Below are 20,052 nucleotides of genomic sequence, written 5' to 3' on the forward strand. Positions count from 1 at the left end.
ATAATGATCAAAACCAAATTCTCATGGCCTCCACATTTAAAATGACACCAAAACAGAAAATTTATTCATTCAATAAAACCATGGCCTTCACATTTAACATGATTTATCAGCATCTCAACAGAAGTTATATGACTTGTTGCTTAACTGAAATCAATTGAAAATGAAGTTATGAAAATAATCTTGGCTTTTGGTCTGTAAATACTTTCATGGAAAAAAAAGTCAAAGAGTTATCCTCAACCTTCTATTATTTTTATAGGTCCAATAACAAATACAAGACTATAACCTGTCTTTGGTGAGCATAACATATATATCCTAAATTTCTAAGTTACCATTTTCTAGTTCATGCTTTTAGGGCTAAAATTACTTTAATTGGAATGATTCAACTTCAAAGTAATACAATGAAATAATAAAACTCAAAACACTTTAAAAGTAATAACAACAAAGAGCACAGAACGTCTCCAAAAAACTAAAATAAATAAATAAATAAATACACACTTCTATGAAGTAAGATAAGCAAAAAGTATTTATCTAAGACCCTTCATTAACAGTATGAGAAATATAGGAGATTATCCTACATGCTAAGAGACTGCCTGCTTTTCTATCATTAAAGAAGCAAGTTCTCATTTCTTAGAATTGATCCTCTTACTCATTTGCTAGAATTTTTGTCTTTGTTGCTGCTGCTGCTAAAAAGACATAATATTAATATATAGAGATTTATATAAGTAAAAAAAAAATTGATGTCGAAAACCCTTAGAAAATGAGTATATTTATGTCTAAAATCCCAAATTTAATCAAATAGATATAACATCTTTCTAAGATGAACTATGAAATGCATTTTAAGGTTGAAAATACCACAAATTTTTTTAATCTCATGTCAAGTGTACTTTTGAGGGACCAAATTCTTAATCTGATCTTTAAGTAACTTAGTAATCTTCTTATAACGAAAAGCACACAAAAAACAAATATAGAAACTTTGATGGTCCATTAAACTTGAAAGCTTTTCAAAAAATAGAATCACCAAGACAAAATTGTTAGTAAAAATTTTTATCACAAAATAGTAACAATTCATAATAGTAGAAAATTTGAATCCTGCATCAAATTGATTCAAAAACAGCATTAATATCATAATTAAAAAAGAAAAAAAAATAGAATAGGTGAAAAACAGAGGAATAAATCCATCAACGAAGAAAGCATCATTTTCTTGGGTAAGTCCTTGATATCTTACCTAATATTTACCTCTAATATTTTATAAAATTCAGTAAAGCATATTTTATTATAATAAGCACAAATTTTACAAACTGCCTCTTCCTTTGGAATATTAGTCATAGTCATAGCATTCTCAATGGCTAAAAAGAGAAGAACAAAAGTGAGGATGCATTAGGAGTTTAAAACATCAAACAAAGCTAAAATTAAACACTTATTTTTTGCCTTCTCTTTCTCAAGAACTAAAAATCCAAGAAATGTATCTGAAAAATTATCCAACCACCCAAGAAAATGGATTTGCAAATTTAATAAAAAATCCAAAAAATGTATCAATAGCCTGAAATTCCCGCATATAGACAATAGAACAACTCAATGCACAAATGTTATCATGAAACAACAGAGCAATTAAAATGATAAGGAATATGTAAGCTTCCCAATAAGAAAAAAATAAACCAATAAGTATTAATAAAATCTGCAGTAAAAGATATTATCGATCGAAGATGAAAGCATGGAATTTGAAAAAGCAAAATTCATAATTAGCCTAAGATAAAGATAAAAAGAAAGATGAATTACCATGTGAATTGGAGTTTCACGTCCTACTTCAATAGTAAAAGTCATTGCAATGGGAATATCTATTTTAATAGGTCATAAATCAAATCTCTATATGTCAATGATAGATTAGATGACTAAAAATTACATGAAATACCTTGTATGGACAGGCCTTTGACAGAGCAAAAAAATGCAACAAACACAATAGAACATGACTTAATTCGCATTTCCTACAAAATGCAAAAATATTTCTTACTATAAAAAGATAAAGAGGATGGTGCCTAGTAACCACAGCTTCTTAAAAGGAATTTTATATTTACATGTAACAGCATATATACATATTTGAATTAACTTTTCAACACAAAGACAAACCTCAATCAGCTCCGCAAAAATACTAAATGTCAGTGACATGGCATTTTCATCATAGAATCTGCTAGAGAAAAGAAATTTGTGATATAAACATTTCTATCAATATCAAACACCAAACCTATAAACTGAAATAAGTATAGATCAAATAAGGCAATGATCAGAGACCAAAATCCCAATAAGAAATTATGCTTCAACATAGTTACTTGGCTACCACCTAGTAACAGAAATTTTCAGCTTCAATTATATTTTTTGAACAAAGTAAAATAAATAGAAAAAAACACAAAACAATGAATATCAGCAAAATGAAACAAATGATTAATTATGTCATCCTGAAAACAAACCAAAAGCAATAGCGAAAAGCTAAATTAGAATAGCAATACCATTTCAAGCAAAAATTAAGACATTGACTAAATAAAAGATCTATAACATAATCTAGACATAAAGCAAGATGAAAAAAATATAAGGGAAAAAATATTTTCAAAGAACAATTGCAGCACAAATATTATTTAATTAATTCCAAAACTAAAAAGTAAAACCAGCAAATAATATGAATTAAGAGGAATATTCCAACTCATAAAAGTGGCAGTCAAATGACAATGACATACTTCTGTGTTATGATAAATTATAATAACGAATGGATTCAACATTTAATTTCTTAGTAATAACCTCATCCAACGTTGATATCGGAAGTCATTTCTTTACTTTGTAATCACTTAACAATAGATCCACCTCATTTTCTAATGGTAAGAAGTTTTGGATTCTCATGTTGCAAATAAAATAGGATTAGTTGTTGCTATTGTAGCACTTACTGTCAGTGTTGGATAATTTATCACTTCATGCTCTATATATTATAAAGCTTCAATGCATCATTTAGAAGTAAATATCAAACCCGCAAAAACTGCAAACAGCAGCTAGAATCATCCACATTGGTATTCTCCAAATGCTCTTCTAAATTCTTCTGTTAGAAAAGAAATTTTATAATATGAGATAAAAGAATTAATGGATTAGGTTCATTTTCACTCCAACTTAAACTGGTAAAATAAAGACACACCTTTAGGCAAGAGGTGCCAAAAAGGATATGCCTCATAGAATACATAGCTTGGCAACAATTAGCTTTTATTTTTCCTTTTCAATTCTGTCTAGTTTAGACCTTTTAGAATCAGAAGAAACTTGAATGTTTACAACTATCGATGAAAACAAATGAGAATAAATCAAAGAATACTTTTCAAAGGAACCATGGACAACTTCAATGAGAAAAGAACCAAAGAAGGACTTTTACTAATAATATTGTCAAAAGTAATAATATTGTCAAAAGTAATTGCTATAAAAATTGTTTCGTAAAATATGAAAAGAACAAAAAAAAGACTTTTACTGTTGGCAATCCTAGGAGTGGAAATGGAATTGTCCTTTTCTCGAGATTTTAAATGAAGAATGAAATTGTTTTTAAATTTTTTAAAAGAAAAAACAAAATGGTTCATCAAAATTGTATGAGAAGACACACAACATATGTAAGAAAGAAACAAACTATAATATAAAATTAGAGCAAACAAAGACATAAATCAAATCAAAGAAGCCCAACAAGTCACCACAGAAAATTTCCAAAGTCAAATCCTTTTCCTCAAATCGAAATAAAGAATACACGACCTTACCCTAATTCAAAACTAATGAAACACATTATCAACACATATATTAAATCAGAAATTTGAACAAATGAAAAATCATGTTTAAATTTTAAAAAACCAAGAAGAAACAAACGCCAATGCAACAACTTCTAGATTAACAAAGAATAAAGGACAAAATGGGAAACAAAACCAACTCAAATATATATCAAAAACTTCATAGCTTACGTGACTGACCTGGTTGTGATGAATAGCAGGCACAACCATGGGTGCCGGCCGCAATGCAGTCACGGCAGTGGCAGGATCAGAGACAGCAACGAACAGGAGTCGCCACTTGAAGCTTCAGCTGCCACCACAGCAACAGCAGCCGGACCGCCAGCAGGAGCAGCCTTTGGAGGATGACTTGGCTTCCTCTTCGAGCTAGGAGGATGCCCTATCCGACACAGCATAGCAACAACTGGGCCCAACTCATATACTTAGAATATATATACTTTAGTTTCATTGCACCGCATCCGTGTCCACCACCTTCATCACGTAGAAGCACCCGGTGGAATGAGAGAAACAAAATGAAGGAATGAGAGCATGGAGAATTTTCAAATGATATATTCAAAAGCTCTTTTGGGAAATTTTACGCTCAGCTAATTTCAAATTTCAAAAGTTAAATCTAGACAACATAAGCATTAAGGCCAAAAGGATGAAGAAGTTTCATGTCAGTAGAAAATGCCCCATTACTCTCCATAGAAAACAAAAAAAAATGTTAGTATCCAACTTCAGCAAGACAAAAAAACAATACCAATATTCATTGAACATTTCAATTCATTTTGAATTCCATTGGAATTATAGAACTTCTGATTACCTACCTATATTCACAAATATTTTATTTGTATTCAAATAAAATAAAATAAAATACCTCCTTGGTGAGCTGCCCATTTTCTTCCCCTTTCTCTCCAACTCCAAACTAAGCCCCAAAACCTTGACATCCCACCTTAAGATACTGTCAATAAGAGAAGCCTTAAGACAAACTTTCAAGTAACTATCTTCTACTTGCTATCACTATCATTGCTAAAAGAAAAATATATCTAAATCCCCAATTGCAACATGGATGTCAACAACCCAAGCAATTTGAGATAATAATGTGAATCTTGGTTATAGTTTTAGCAAAACATATCAACTGCAAGTAAAACTCTTTATAGGATGAATCTAATACTTGCTTTGAATTGGTTCTTTTTGGAAGGTTGTGTAAATATAACATAAAATAGAAATAGTTGAAAAATAACAAAACACAAATTATCAGCACATTGAAAATTATGTTTAAATTTTAAGAAACTAATTAAGGAAGAGAGGCCAATGCAACAACTTATATAAATAGACCAATGAAAAAAATCAGGTAATTCCAAAAACAAAAATTAAAGCCAGCAAATATTTACTCTTCTTTTTATCTGTTATATTATTTGAGTACTATTTATTACAAATGCCAAATAATAATAAATAGATTAAAGTTTCGTCTCCAAAGTTGCAAAATTGTCCAGGCATCCATTAGAATTTGGAATGTTATTCTTGCTCATTGCTACTTTCCATTCTCTCAATTATAGGTGTGGCTGAATAGAATTAAAGTTTAGATATAAATTTTCAACAAAAACATAACCAAGCACACACATCAAACCTACCATGTGCCTAGAAGAAATCAGATAATCATGAGAAAACAAAATGTAAATTACACACCACCACCCAATTTTAAGCCAATCAATTTTGAAAATAAACCAAAAATCTTTCAAATAAACAGGATTACTTATAAATTGCCAATATTACATCATGCAGTCATATCTCAAGCTCAATTAAAAAAATACCAAACTTGAAAATATTGGCTGGATGCAAAGAGAGACCCACACTTCAAGACCCATAAAATATCAAGGAATATAGATTAATGCATAGTTGTTCATCACTGTAAATGCATTACATGCTTGACTAAGCAATGGCTCCCTATACAATTGTAGTATTAACCATAACTGTTTTTAGTTCTTATCGATGCTTTTAAATGATGAAGTATGTATTCTTAAAGACATATACTTAGTGAGATAATCGTTAAGCTTCAATTACATTTTTATAACAAACAAAAATAGATAAAAATAATGAACAACAAAAGGAAACAAATTATTAGTTATACCATCATGAAAACAAACCAAACCATGAAAAAATAGTAAAAAGTGAATTAAAATGACAAAAATAATTCAGAAACCACCTCACCTGTCAAAAAGAATATCATCCACAATGAAGATAGTCACAATTCTAAGCTAAGAAAATAAATTTTATTTTGCATATATTTTACATTTTAATTATATTTAGAACAAACAATTCAACCCCTCAAACATTTAGTGAAAAAAATAAATTTAACTATGGAGAACATACCTTCCTGAAATTAGTTATATTTGCCCCTCCTCTACGTAACACTTTGCTAACAGCAGTAGATGGGACCATCTCCATAGTTTATAAGGGAGGCAAGCTGAGTTTAAATGAAGATCCAATAACATGAGTTGAAACAGAATTAATCAGATTAACATAGAAAGGGGAGTAAAGTAGTTGTAAAGTATAAGAATGTATATATATAACATCGATAAAATTATATACTAACCCTTCATATAGCTTGTAGTCATACAAAGAGTGACACAGATGCTAAACTAAATTTCTTCTTCTGAGCCAAGCCTTGGCCTCTTGCTCCACTCTATTTCCTTATCCTAAAAATAAGGATGATAGCTAAGAATTAAACTAAAAATCTCTAAATCTTCAAGCTATGTTAAATAAACGAACACTTAAGGGACAATATCAAAATACAAATACCAATACTAATATTAAAACACCCAACTTACTATCATGCATCTCATCTTAGTATATAAATATGTATGTCGTATTCTGTATGTTATTATCTTACAAAATTTAGTATGTTATTATCTCACTTTTCCTTGTCAACTTATGGGAAGCACATGTAAATCTGAAACAAATTTAAAGAAATAACAAAGCAAAAAATTTAAAAATAAAAAATAGATCCAAAATATTTTACATAAGTGCTTTTTATTATGAATTTGCATATAGAATTTCAAACAAACAATGGAATCCAAGTCTAGATTTACAAATGTTTAGAAGACAAAAGAGTAATACCTCATCTTGTTTAACTATTAAACAAAAAAGGCCAAAAAATACGTAATCAGTTACCACAATTACAGGATTGAAGCAATCACTTTTTTGAACAAAATGCCCAACATTATAACTAACACTCACCAATTTAATCAAGGGCATTAATAAGGAAAGAATTTTTATTTTTCCTATTATATATTAGAAAAAATACATATTTACATATGACAAAAATAACCTGATCATCACCACCAGGCCTCACCACGCTTTCATTAAACTCCCAAGCACAATTTTCTTCTTCCTTTATTTTCCCAAAACAAAACAATATTTAGAATGAAATCATCAATTAAAATTTGAATAAAATAAAGAAACCAAAGATATATACCTCTTCTCACCTTCAGAAAGTGGCTTTTCTTTGGTGTTGCAAGGTCTTGTCTAGTTCATTCACAACTATATTCACTGACAACAGCAAAATTTAGTGAATTTCCTAAACATGATTTTAGCTCCTAATTACCTGCTACCACTGCAAACAAAAAAAAAATAACATAAATTTTCTAAATGTGTTGTAATTTTTCAGATATATGAAAACACAGCCTTCTGGTAAAGTTTAAAGATCAAGGAAATACTTCCTCAGTTTCATTGATTTCATAGAAACACAATGATTTTGTGTGGCTATTCTAACTTTTAAAAGTGAATTACCTCTGTAATACCGCCCAAGATAGGATATCAAAGCTCTCAGTTTTCATCACCGGTGTCATCAATTTGCTGCTAAGATTCTAGTCCCAAAATGATTGTTTTTTTCTTGGCCACTTCTGATGCTTTGAGATAGTGACTTTAAACCACCAAAAGCTTGTCTCTTTTGCTCCACTCCTTTGTTGCATCATTTCATAGGTGTCATTGGCGAGGATAGGAGGCTAGCTCCACCATTGCCGACGTCGACATCTCGTAATCTCTCTTCTTCAAGTGCGGCACGCCATTTTGAAGATATTAACATGAAAAGCCATATTCAACTTCAATTAGCGTTTTCAACCAGTCAAACAATAAAATAAAGTATGTCCGAGTGAGAGAACTAACCATTCTTCATTCGCAACATCCACCGGCGAAAAAATAGCTGTGATACCGTCCCACGGAGGACGTAGCTCTACGGATCGAACAGCGACCGTGGACTCTATCACCGCCGTCGCCTCATTCCTCTTCTTTTCTCTGTAGACTTAGCTTCCTTCTCTGTGACCGTCACTGTCATCCTCGCCACCCTCTTCTCCTTCTTCCTTCGACTTTTCTTTTTTCACCGTCGTTTTCTTCATCTCTACAAAGTCGCTGGAGGAAGTCTTTCCCTTGCCAGCGCCAACTACTCCCTCTACCAAGACTTGCTGCTCTGTCTCTCATCTTCTCTTTGCGTTTAACAATTTTTTTGGTCTTCTCTTCGCGTTTAATGTATATATATATGAGGATAAGAATAAGCTGAAAAATGATTTTGAATTTGAAGTTAAATCAAACTCCCGCTCAATTACCTTATTCACAGATCTGCTTTTGTTGCTTTGCCACGTGTCGATTATAGAGGCTAAACACTTGTCGAGTAATGAACCATGTACTGCTCTCCTATTATATATAGAGAGATTTTTTAATTTTTTGTCTAAATTAAAAGTGAGATTCAGATTCAGAATTATGTATAAAATTTAGATGCATAAAAGGAACCTTATTTTGTTTTTGTTTTTTTCAATTTTTTGTCTACATTAAAAGTGGACTCATAAATTATGTCAGAAATTTAGGTACATAGAAAGAAACCTTATTTTGATCTTTTTTTAGAGATCCATTGATTGGTTCATGTGAACATGAAGAACATTTACGGTTATGGCTTCCTCTAGCTTCTAAGAAAAGCAAGTATTATCTAGTTTCATTTAATGGGTTTAATGAATTATGAAAATAATACTGTCACTCATTATTAATACCATATAACAATATCACTTCAAAAATAATATTCAATGCAAATTTTAATTTTAAATGAGTTTAGTTATCTTATACGTCAAAAGTGATATCTAAAAAATATTTCATTAGAGTTAGATAACTAAAGAATTATTTCTAAAATTTAAAAACATTTAAAGAATCTTATTTTATTTTTATTTTTTTTGTCTAAATTACTTAAAAGATAGAAATAAAAAAAAGTGGGGTTCAATATAAAATTTAATTAGGCGCATAGAAACTAAGAAACCTTATTTTATTTTTTTCAATTTTTTTATCTAAATTAAATGTAAAATTCAGAATAATGTATGAAATCTAAGTACATAGAAAGAACCTTATTTTATTCTTTTTTATATACTGTTCTTTTATTAGAGATATCCACTAATTATTCCCTGTAAAAAAGAAGAACATTTATGATTATAGTTTTCGCTGTCTTTCAAAAAAATAAGTATTATATAATTTTATTTAATAAGTTTAATGGATTATAAAAATGATATGGTCTCTTGTTATTGATACTATATATCAGTATCATTTCAAAAATAATATACAGTGTAAATTTTAATTTTAAATAAGTTTAGTTATTGTATAGGTCAAAAGTGATACTTAAAAAATATTTCATTAGAGTTATAGAACTCAAGAATTATTTTTGAAATTTAGATATAATCAAAGAATCTTATTTTCATTTTTTTTTCAAATTACTTAAAGGGTAAAAATAGAAAAAAGTGAAACTCTGTGAAATTTAGACGCGCAAAAAGAATTTTATTTTGTTCTTTTTCATATGTTGTCTTCTTATTAGAGATATCCACTAATTCTTTTGTACAAAAACATTCTTAATTATGACTTCCTCTAACTTCGAAAAAAAAGCATCATCTAGCTTTATTTCCGAAATATTAAGCACATTTAAAGAATCTTATTTTTAAATTTATTTTTTATTTTTTGTCCTAATTACTTAAAAGGTAGAAATAAAAAAAATGATTCCGCATATAATTTAGGCACATAACTACATAATAGAGAACCTTTTTATTTTTAATTTTTTTGTCTAAATTAAATGTGGGACTCAAAAATTATGTTTGAAATTTTGGCGCATAGAAAGAACCTTATTTTATTCTTTTTTAACTATAGTCTTCTTAATAGAGGTATTCACTTATTCTTTGTGAATAAGAAGAGCATTCATAGCTATGGTTTTCTCTAGCTTCCAAAAATAGTATCATCTAACTTTATTTAATAGGTTTAATGGATTATGAAAATAATATGGTATACCACATACTAGTATCACTTAAAAAATAATATCCAGCACAAGTTTTAATTTTAAATGAGTTCAGTTATTGTATAGGTCAAAAGTGATACCTAAAAAATATTTTATTAAAGTTATAAAAGTCAAGAATCAACAAATCTTATTTTCGTTTTTATCAATTTTTGTACAAATTACTTAAAAGGTAGAAATAGAAAAAAATATGAATCAGTATGAAATTTATGCACTAATAAGAAACCTTATTTTGTTCTTGTTTTTTAATTTTGTCTAAATTAATTGTGAAATCCAAAAACTATGCCTGAAATTTATGTGCATAAAAAGGAATTTTATTTTGTTCTTTTTTATATATTGTCTTTTTATTAGCTAGAGATATCTACTAATTTTTTGTGAACAAAAAGAACATTCATAGCTATGATTTTTTGCTAGTTTAAAAAAAAATAAGTATCATCTAGCTTTATTTAATAGGTTTAATAAATTATGAAAATGATACATTCTCTCGTTACTGGTACCACATACAAGTATCACTTAACAAATGATATCCAATGCAAGTTTTAATTTTAAATGAGTTTAGTCACTGTATAAGTAAAAAATGATACCTAAAAAAATTATATTAGAGTTATGAAACTCAAGAATTATGTCTGAAATTTAGGCACATTCAGCGAATCTTTTTTTCTTTTACCTTCTGTTCAAATTACTTAAAAGATAAAAATAGAAAAAAGTGAGACTCCGTATGAAATTTAGACACATAATAGGAAATCTTATTTTTTTCCTTTTCAATTTTGTCTAAATTAAATGTAAAATCAAAAAATTATACCTGAAATCTATGCGTACAGAAAGAACCACATTTTCTTCTTTTTCTTATGTTGTCTTCTTATCAGAGATGTTCGCTGATTCTTTGTGAATAAGAAGAACATTCATGGCTATGACTTTTTCTAACTTCAAATAAATAAATAAATAAATAAATAAATAAATATTATCTAACTTTAATTAATAGGTTTAATGAATTATGAAAATGATACAGTCTCTCGTTATTAATACTATATCAGTATCACTTAAAAAATGATATTTAATACAAGTTTTAATTTTAGATAAGTTTAGCTATTGAACAATGGGTCAAAAGTGATATCTAAAAAATATTTTATTAGATTTATAGAATTCAAGAATTATGTCTGAAATTTAGGCACATTCAATGAATTTTGTTTTAATTTTTATAATTTTTTTATTCAAATTACTTAAAAAGTAAAAATAGGAAAAAATAAGACTCAATGTAAAATTTAGGCACATAACAGGAACTTTATTTTATTCTTTTTTTAAATTAAATGTGGGATTCAAAAATTATGCCTGAAATCTAGGCGCGTACAAAGACATTATTTTGTCCTTTTTTATATGTTGTCTACTTATTAGAGATATTCACTTATTCTCTCTTAACAAGAACATTATTCTTCGCTATGACTTTTTCTAGCTTCCAAAAAAAAATAAGCATCATCTAACTTTATTTAGGGTCTGTTTGGAAAACTTCAAAAGTAATTTTTTTGAACTTTTGATTTATGAAAAGTAGTAGTATTAATGTTTGGTGCAAGTTTCAAAACCAAATTGCAGCTTTCTAAGAAACTATTTAAGAGCTTATAGAGAAGTTAAAAAAATGACTTCTCTCATAATACTACTATTTTTTTTATCACATTTCTATAAAATAAGTACTTTTAAAACTAAAAATTCAAATACAAAATAACTTATTTATAAGCTACTTTTAATATAACAATTTATTATTTAAGATATTTTTTTAAAAAGAGTTTAATTAAGCTATTTATCTAAATTGAGCCTAAATAGGTTTAATTGATTATGAAAATGATACAATTTTTCGTTATTGATACCACATATCAGTATCACTTTAAAAATAATTTCTCATGCTAGTTTTAATTTTAAACGAGTTTAGTTATCATATAGGTCAAAAGTGATATCTAAAAAATATTTCAATAGAATTATAAAATTTAAGAATTGTGTATGAAATTTAGACACATTCAAATAATTTTATTTTGATTCTTATCCTTTTTTGTTCAAATTACTTAAAATGTAAAAATAGAAAAAAATGAAACTCAGCACATAATAGAAAATTTAATTTTGTTCTTTTTAATCTTTTATTTAAATTAAATATAAAATCTCAAAATTATTACTGAAATCTATGCGTATAGAAAGAACTTTATTTTGTTCTTTTTTATATGTTGTCTTCTTATTTAAGATATCCATTGATTTTTTGTGAACAAGAAGAACATTCATGGCTATGACTTTTTCTAGTTTGGAAAAAAAAATCATCATCTAAGTTTATTTAATAGATTTAATGAATTATGAAAATGATACGGTCTCTCTTACAGACACCAAACCAGTATCACTTGAAAAAAATATTTAATGCAAGTTTTAATTTTTATTGAGTCTAGTTACTTTAGAGGTAAAAAAATGATACATAAAAAGTATTTTATTAGAGTTATAGAATTCAAGAATTATATCTGAAATTTAGGCACATTCAACAAATCTTATTTTGATTTTTATTATTTTTTATTTAAATTACTTAAAAAGTAGAAATTAAAAAAATTTGGACTCAATATAAAATTTAGACAAAAAACAAAAATCTTATTTTTTTTGTCTAAATTAAATATGCGATTCAAAAATTATATCTGAAATCTAGGTTGTGAACAAGAAAATCATTCTTAGCTATAACTTTTTCTAGCTTCCAAAAAAATAAGCATCATCTAACTTTATTTAACAGGTTTAATGGATTACGAAAATGATACAATTTTTTTGTTACTGATACCACATACTAGTATTACTTTAAAAATATTTCTCATGCAAGTTTTAATTTTAAATGAGTTTAGTTACTGTATAGATCAAAAGTGATATATAAAAAATATTTTATTATAGTTATAAAACTTAGGAATTATATATGAAATTTAGACACATTCAAAAAAATCTTATTTTGATTTTTATTCTTTTTTGTTTAAATTACTTAAAATGTAAATATAGAAAAAAATAAAATTCAATATGAAATTCAGGCATGTAATAGGGAATTTAATTTTGGTCCCTTCAAATTTTTATTTAAATTAAATATAAAATCCAAAAATTATGCCTGAAATTTATGAAAAGAACTTTATTCTTCTTATTTAAGATATCCACTAGTTCTTTGTGAACAAGAAGAATATCCATAATTATATATTCCTCTAACTTTCAAAGAAACAAGAATTTTTTTCCACTATGATCCGTTTCTTTAAGATTGTTCTCAGAAAAAGTCTTGATGATGGATATCTTGTGAGAATTTTCTTCTCTTCCCTTCCTATCCTCTTTATCTTTTACTGTTTTTATCTTACACATACAAAAATTTTTCATATATACTTCTTATGTTTCACTATTTTTGTCATATTTTCCATGTGACGTAACAACCACACACATGCATGGTTTCTTTTCTTACCAGCATAATATGCTCCTCAATATTTATGCTTTTTTAGTTTTGAATTTTTTATTGTTAGTTAGTTAGAGTAGTAACTGAATCAACAAAAATGCTATTAAGGAAGGATAATTCTTAGTAGGAGTATTCATGGATCAGATCCAATTCGCATATCCACAATATTTATCCAAATTCGATCCAAAAATTGCAGATATAGATCTGATCTGTAAGACTATCGGATCGGATCGGATCATATCCGCATACTAATCGATCGGATTGCAGATTTTGTGTAGATATTCGCATATCCGATCCACATATCTGCGTATCTGCAAAAATAAAGAAATAAATAAATATTCTTTATATATTTTATTTCAACTAATAATTATCATATATATTGTATTATTTTAATTTATTATTTATAAAATGTATCTTTAATATTATTTTAAGAGTAAACATATTTAAAAGAATAGAAAAAATAAATTTTATGGATATTTTTTTAATAAAAATAATATTTTAAAAATATTTTGTATTTTTACAGATATATCCGATATCTTATCTGATCCGATCCGCAAATTTTATTGATGTTTTGTGCGGATCGAATCGGATCCAAACTTAAAAACTGCGGAAATTGGATCCGATCTGATCCGATCCGCGTTCAGCCCTAATTCTTAGAAGGTTATTAAGAGGTTGAGTGATACAAATAGAGTGATACCACATATCAGTATCACTTTAAAAATAATTTCTCATGCTAGTTTTAATTTCAGATGAGTTTAGTTATCATATAGGTCAAAAGTGATATCTAAAAAATATTTCATTAGAATTATAAAACTTAAGACTTGTGTATGAAATTTAGGCACATTCAAAGAATTTTATTTTGATTCTTATCCTTTTTTGTTCAAATGAAACTCAGCACATAATAGGAAACTTAATTTTGTTCTTTTCAATCTTTTATTTAAATTAAATGTAAAATCTCGAAATTATGACTGAAATCTATACATATAGAAAGAACTGTATTTTGTTCTTTTTTATATGTTGTCTTTTTATTTAAGATATGCACTAATTTTTTGTGAATAAGAAGAACATTTATGGCTATGACTTTTTTTAATTTTGAAAAAAAAAATCAGCATCTAAGTTTATTTAATAGGTTTAATGAATTATGAAAATGATACGGTCTCTCTTACAGACACCAAACCAGTATCACTTAAAAAAATATTTAATGCAAGTTTTAATTTTTATTGAGTTTAGTTACTTTAGAGGTAAAAAATGATACATAAAAAGTATTTTATTAGAGTTATAGAATTCAAGAATTATATCTGAAATTTAGGCACATTCAACAAATTTTATTTTAATTTTTATCATTTTTTATTCAAATTACTTAAAAAGTAGAAATAGAAAAAAATTAGATTCAATATGAAATTTAGGCACAAAACAGAAACCTTATTTTGTTCTTTTTTAATTTTTTGTCTAAATTAAATGCGTGATTCAAAAATTTTGCTTGAAATCTAGGTTGTGAACAAGAAAATCATTATTGGTTATAACTTTTTCTAGGTTCCAAAAAAAAAGCATAGTCTAACTTTATTTAATAGGTTTAATTGATTACGAAAATGATACAATTTTTTTGTTACTGATACCACATACTAGTATTACTTTAAAAATATTTCTCATGCAAGTTTTAATTTTAAATGAGTTTAGTTACTGTATAGATCAAACGTAATATATAAAAAATATTTTATTATAGATATAAAACTTAGGAATTATATATGAAATTTAGACACATTTAAAAAAATCTTATTTTGATTTTTATTCTTTTTTGTTCAAATTACTTAAAATATAAAAATAAAAAAAAATAAAATTCGATATAAAATTTAGGCACGTAATAGAAAATTTAATTTTGTTCCTTTCAAATTGTTATTTAAATTAAATATAAAATCCAAAAATTATGTGATCTGTTAGGAAGGATAATTCTTAGTAGGGGTATTCATGGATCAGATTCGATCCGCATATTCACAATATTTATTCGAATTCGATCCGAAAATTGCGTATATAAATCCGATCTGCAAGACGATTCGGATCGGATCGGATCAGATCCGCATACTAATCGATCCGATTGCGGATTTTGTGTAGATATTCGCATATCCGATCCATATATCCGCGTATCTGCCAAAATAAAGAAATAAATAAATATTCTTTATATATTTTATTTCAACTAATAATTATCATATATGTTGTATTATTTTAATTTATTATTTATAAAATGTATCTTTAATATTATTTTAAGAGTAAACATATTTAAAAGAATCGAAAAATAAATTTATTGATTTTTTTAATAAAAATAATATTTTAAAAATATTTTGTGTTTTGCGGATATATCCGATATTCGATCTGATCCGATCCGCAAATTTTATTGATCTTTTGTGCAGATCGGATCGGATCCAAACATAAAAACTGCAGAGATTAGACCCGATCTGATCCGTGTTCACCCCTAATTCTTAGAAGGTTGTTAAGAGGTTGAGTGATACAAATAGAGTGATACCACATATCAGTATCACTTTAAAAATATATTCTCATGCTAGTTTTAATTTTAAATGAGTTTAGTTATCACATAGGTCAAAAGTGATATCTAAAAAATATTTCATTAGAATTATGAAACTTAAGAATTGTGTATAAAATTTTGGCACATTCAAAGAATTTTATTTTAATTCTTATCCTTTTTTATTCAAATTACTTAAAATATAAAAATAGAAAAAAAGAAACTCAGCACATAATAGGAAACTTAATTTTATTCTTTTCAATCTTTTATTTAAATTAAATGTAAAATCTCGAAATTATGACTGAAATATATGCATATAGAAAGAATTTTACTTTGTTCTTTTTTATATGTTGTCTTTTTATTTAAGATATTCACTGATTTTTTGTGAACAAGAAGAACATTCATAGCTATGACTTTTTCTAGTTTCGAAAAAAAATCATCATCTATGTTTATTTAATAGATTTAATGAATTATGAAAATGATACGGTCTCTCTTACAGATACCAAACCAGTATCACTTAAAAAAAATATTTAATGCAAGTTTTAATTTTTATTGAGTTTAGTTACTTTAGAGGTAAAAATGATACATAAAAAATATTTTATTAGAGTTCTAGAATTCAAGAGTTATATCTGAAATTTAGGCACATTCAACAAATTTTATTTTGATTTTTATCATTTTTTATTCAAATTACTTAAAAAGTAGAAATAAAAAAAAATTGGACTCAATATGAAATTTAGGCACAAAACAGAAACTTTATTTTGTTATTTTTTAATCTTTTGTTAAATTAAATGTGCGATTCAAAAATTATGCCTGAAATCTAGGTTGTGAACAAGAAAATCATTCCTGGCTATAACTTTTTCTAACTTCCAAAAAAATAAGCATCGTCTAACTCTATTTAATAGGTTTAATGAATTACAAAAATGATACAATTTTTTTGTTACTGATACCACATACTAGTATTACTTTAAAAATATTTCTTATGCAAGTTTTAATTTTAAATGAGTTTAGTTACTGTATAGATCAAAAGTAATATATAAAAAATATTTTATTATAGTTATAAAACTTAGGAATTATATATGAAATTTAGACACATTTAAAAAAAATCTTATTTTGATTTTTATTATTTTTTGTTCAAATTATTTAAAATGTAAAAATAAAAAAAATAAAATTCGATATGAAATTCAGGCACTTAATTGGGAATTTAATTTTGTTCCTTTCAATTTATTATTTAAATTAAATATAAAATCCAAAAATTATGCCTGAAATTTATGAAAAGAACTTTATTCTTCTTATTTAAGATATCCACTTATTCTTTGTGAACAAGAAGAATATCCATAACTATGGATTCCTCTAACTTTCAAAGAAACAAGAATTCTCTGTCTACTGTTATCCGTTTCTTTAAGATTGTTCTCAGAAAAAGCCTTGATGATGGATATCTTGTGAGAATTTTCTTCTCCTCCCTTCTTATCCTCTTTATCTTTTACTGTTTTTATTTTACACATACAAAATTTTTTCATGTATACTTCTTGTGTTTCACTATTTTTGTCATATTTTCTATGTGATGTAACAACCACACACATGCATGGTTTCTTTTCTTACCAGCATAATATGCTCTTCAATATTTATGCTTTTTTAGTTTTGAAATTTTTATTGTTAGTTAGAGTAGTGACTCAATTAACAAAGCTGCTGTTAGGGAAGAATAATTCTTAGTAGGAGTGTTCATGGATCAGATCCGATCTGCATATCCGCAGTATTAATCCGAATACTATCCGAAAATTGCGGATATAGATCCGATCTACAAGACTATTGGATCGGATCGGATCAGATCCGCATACTAATCGATCAGATTTCGAATTTTGTGTAGATATTCGCATATCCGATTCACATGTTCGTGTATCTGCAAAAATAAAGAAATAAATAAATATTCTTTATATATTTTATTTCAGCTAATAATTATCATATATGTTGTATTATTTTAATTTATTATTTATAAAATATATCTTTAATATTATTTTAAGAGTAAACATATTTAAAAGAATAGAAAAAATAAATTTTATTGATATTTTTTTAATAAAAACAATATTTTAAAAATATTTTGTGTTTTACGAATATATCCGATATTCGATCTGAACCGATCCACAAATTTTATTGATATTTTGTGAGGATCGGATCCAAACTTAAAAATTGCCGAGATTGGATCCGATCCGATCCGCGTTGACGCCTAATTCTTAGAAGGTTGTTAAGAGGTTGAGTGATACAAATAGAGTGAGTCGAACCAATTTTTGTTTATCTGGCCAATTTTGTGTTATGATTGTGAGTTTTACTAAGTATGGTTACCAACAACAGTTTCATTGGCATTGCAGAAAATGCCAAACAAGTTCTGTAGGAAATATGGTGGTGATATGCCAAATCCAGTGAAACTCCAGCCTCCAGATGGCACTGAATGGAGAATAGATTGGACTAATCGTGACGCTGATATTTTGTTTGAAAAGGGTTGGAAAGAGTTTGCTACATTTTACACTTTGGAGAATGGTCATGTGCTGTGGTTTGAGTACAACGGAACTTCTAACATCAAAGTAAACATATTCGACATGACTGCCCTTGAAATTGATTATCCTTCCAATGGCCGAATCGGTGATGACAACTCGGTTGAGATTTTGGATGAACCGCCGCCACGAAGGGGCCGAGGCCAGCCGAAGAAAAAAGTGATAACAGAACCAAAGCAATCACGTGCTTCTACAAGCAAAATAATGAAAAGTGCCATCAAAACTAAAGATAAAGATAAAAATCCCAATACACAAAACTTAAAGCTGCATGTAGAGAATGAAAAAGATGGTCAATCTGAAGAGACAGCAGATCTTAAGCTGCCAATAATTCAACGTGCCAGACCAGATATGGATGGTCTGTTTCATAATCTCATCATTCTTTCATTTTTTAGATTCTACTGATTTTGTTTAATTTTTTTATTTTCTTTGTTTCTAAAATGCATAAATACCTTGTTTATGGTTATTGGTACACATCTGAAGTTATTAGAGAAGCAAAGAAGTTCAAGTCGAAAAATCCTTCTTTTGTCATCAAGATTAAGCAAAAGCACCAAACAGGATCACCAGCAGTAAGTTGATTCATTTATCTCTGTGCAAACTTTGTATGTCATGCAAAATTGAGACTGTTGTGAACCATGATGATGAATTATTCTGATATGATTGCAGAATCTTCCAGTTTGTTTCTTCAGAATGTACTTCGAGAACACGAAGCAGTATGCAATTCTACGAGTTGGAAAGAAGCAGTGGCATGCAACATTGATCTATTATCCAAATAGGAAGAATGCCCTTATCTCTAATTGGCGCTTGTTCGTTAAAGAAAATAACTTAAAAGCCGGAAATGTTTGCATCTTTGAGCTCATTAACAGACAAGATCCAGAACTTAAGGTTCATATTCGTCGAAGCCATGATTAGCCAATGGCTTTGCTTACTTGTGTTGCAGATCAATGGAGTATGTTCAGGGATCAAGAGTTGTAACAGAGTCATAGCTAGTTTTCATCATACTAAATGATTGCATTGCAGTGTTATCTCCTTACTACCATAACTAGAAATATATCAGTGATCCATGCAGAAACAATACATGTAGAATTATATATTGTTGGTAGTATAAGATGTTATTTGGACAAAGTACTTAATCAAAAGTTGCCCAACTACTTATTTTCAAAGCAATTTATGGTTTGGATCTTATTTCACTCATTCTCCTTCATTTATTATACTTGTCACTTTTTAGAAAGTTACTAATTATTTACAGAGTTTCAGTAATTCCATAAAAAATTCCAATGTAAATAACTTTTAATGAGTGTATAACTTTTTTTAATTCATTGTATTGGAATAATAGGTAAATTGGTACAAGTTTATTATGTCATATTTAATCAAACGTAAAATGTTTCTGACAGAGATAAATGTGTCAACTTACTGGGGAAGATCCAGATAATTGAGTTTGCCTTATCTTGGTTAAGAAAGAGGGATTA

The 20,052-nt window shown here is 27.5% G+C and overlaps 1 protein-coding gene and 2 long non-coding RNA genes across 5 annotated transcripts; 1 reads left to right on the forward strand and 2 right to left on the reverse strand.

Annotated features, from left to right (window-relative positions):
- Positions 1-190: 190 nt before the first annotated feature.
- LOC130957880 (uncharacterized) lies at positions 191-7,170 on the reverse strand. 3 transcript variants are annotated; one of them, XR_009077293.1, is made up of 10 exons: positions 7,105-7,170; positions 6,370-6,472; positions 6,147-6,240; positions 4,651-4,734; positions 3,978-4,265; positions 2,931-3,079; positions 2,125-2,182; positions 1,910-1,982; positions 1,777-1,835; positions 191-680 (listed from the first exon to the last, which is right to left on the reverse strand). It is a non-coding gene; the product is annotated as an uncharacterized LOC130957880 (long non-coding RNA). The 3 variants fall into 3 exon arrangements; XR_009077292.1 differs by having other exon boundaries at positions 191-683; XR_009077291.1 differs by lacking the exon at positions 1,777-1,835.
- Positions 7,171-7,292: 122 nt separating this feature from the next.
- On the reverse strand, positions 7,293-8,271 carry LOC130954368 (uncharacterized). The gene is made up of 3 exons (XR_009076289.1): positions 7,941-8,271; positions 7,566-7,823; positions 7,293-7,389 (listed from the first exon to the last, which is right to left on the reverse strand). It is a non-coding gene; the product is annotated as an uncharacterized LOC130954368 (long non-coding RNA).
- Positions 8,272-17,378: 9,107 nt separating this feature from the next.
- Positions 17,379-19,644, forward strand: LOC130954283 (B3 domain-containing transcription factor VRN1-like). The gene is made up of 4 exons (XM_057881017.1): positions 17,379-17,479; positions 18,404-18,941; positions 19,067-19,152; positions 19,250-19,644. The coding sequence occupies exons 1-4, from the start codon at positions 17,381-17,383 to the stop codon at positions 19,493-19,495; spliced, it is 969 nt and encodes a 322-aa protein (XP_057737000.1). The 5' UTR covers positions 17,379-17,380; the 3' UTR covers positions 19,496-19,644.
- The last annotated feature ends 408 nt before the right edge of the window (positions 19,645-20,052 follow it).

The sequence above is a fragment of the Arachis stenosperma genome, chromosome 10 (genome assembly GCF_014773155.1).
Source record: "Arachis stenosperma cultivar V10309 chromosome 10, arast.V10309.gnm1.PFL2, whole genome shotgun sequence".
NCBI lineage: Eukaryota > Viridiplantae > Streptophyta > Magnoliopsida > Fabales > Fabaceae > Arachis > Arachis stenosperma.

Coding starts and splice junctions, on each gene's coding strand:
- LOC130954283 (XM_057881017.1), top strand. CDS start 17,381: ATGGATTCCTCTAACTTTCAAAGAAACAAGAATTCTCTGTCTACTGTT. Junction 18,942..19,066: donor TGCCAGACCAGATATGGATG/GTCTGTTTCATA, acceptor ACACATCTGAAG/TTATTAGAGAAGCAAAGAAG. Junction 19,153..19,249: donor ACCAAACAGGATCACCAGCA/GTAAGTTGATTC, acceptor ATATGATTGCAG/AATCTTCCAGTTTGTTTCTT.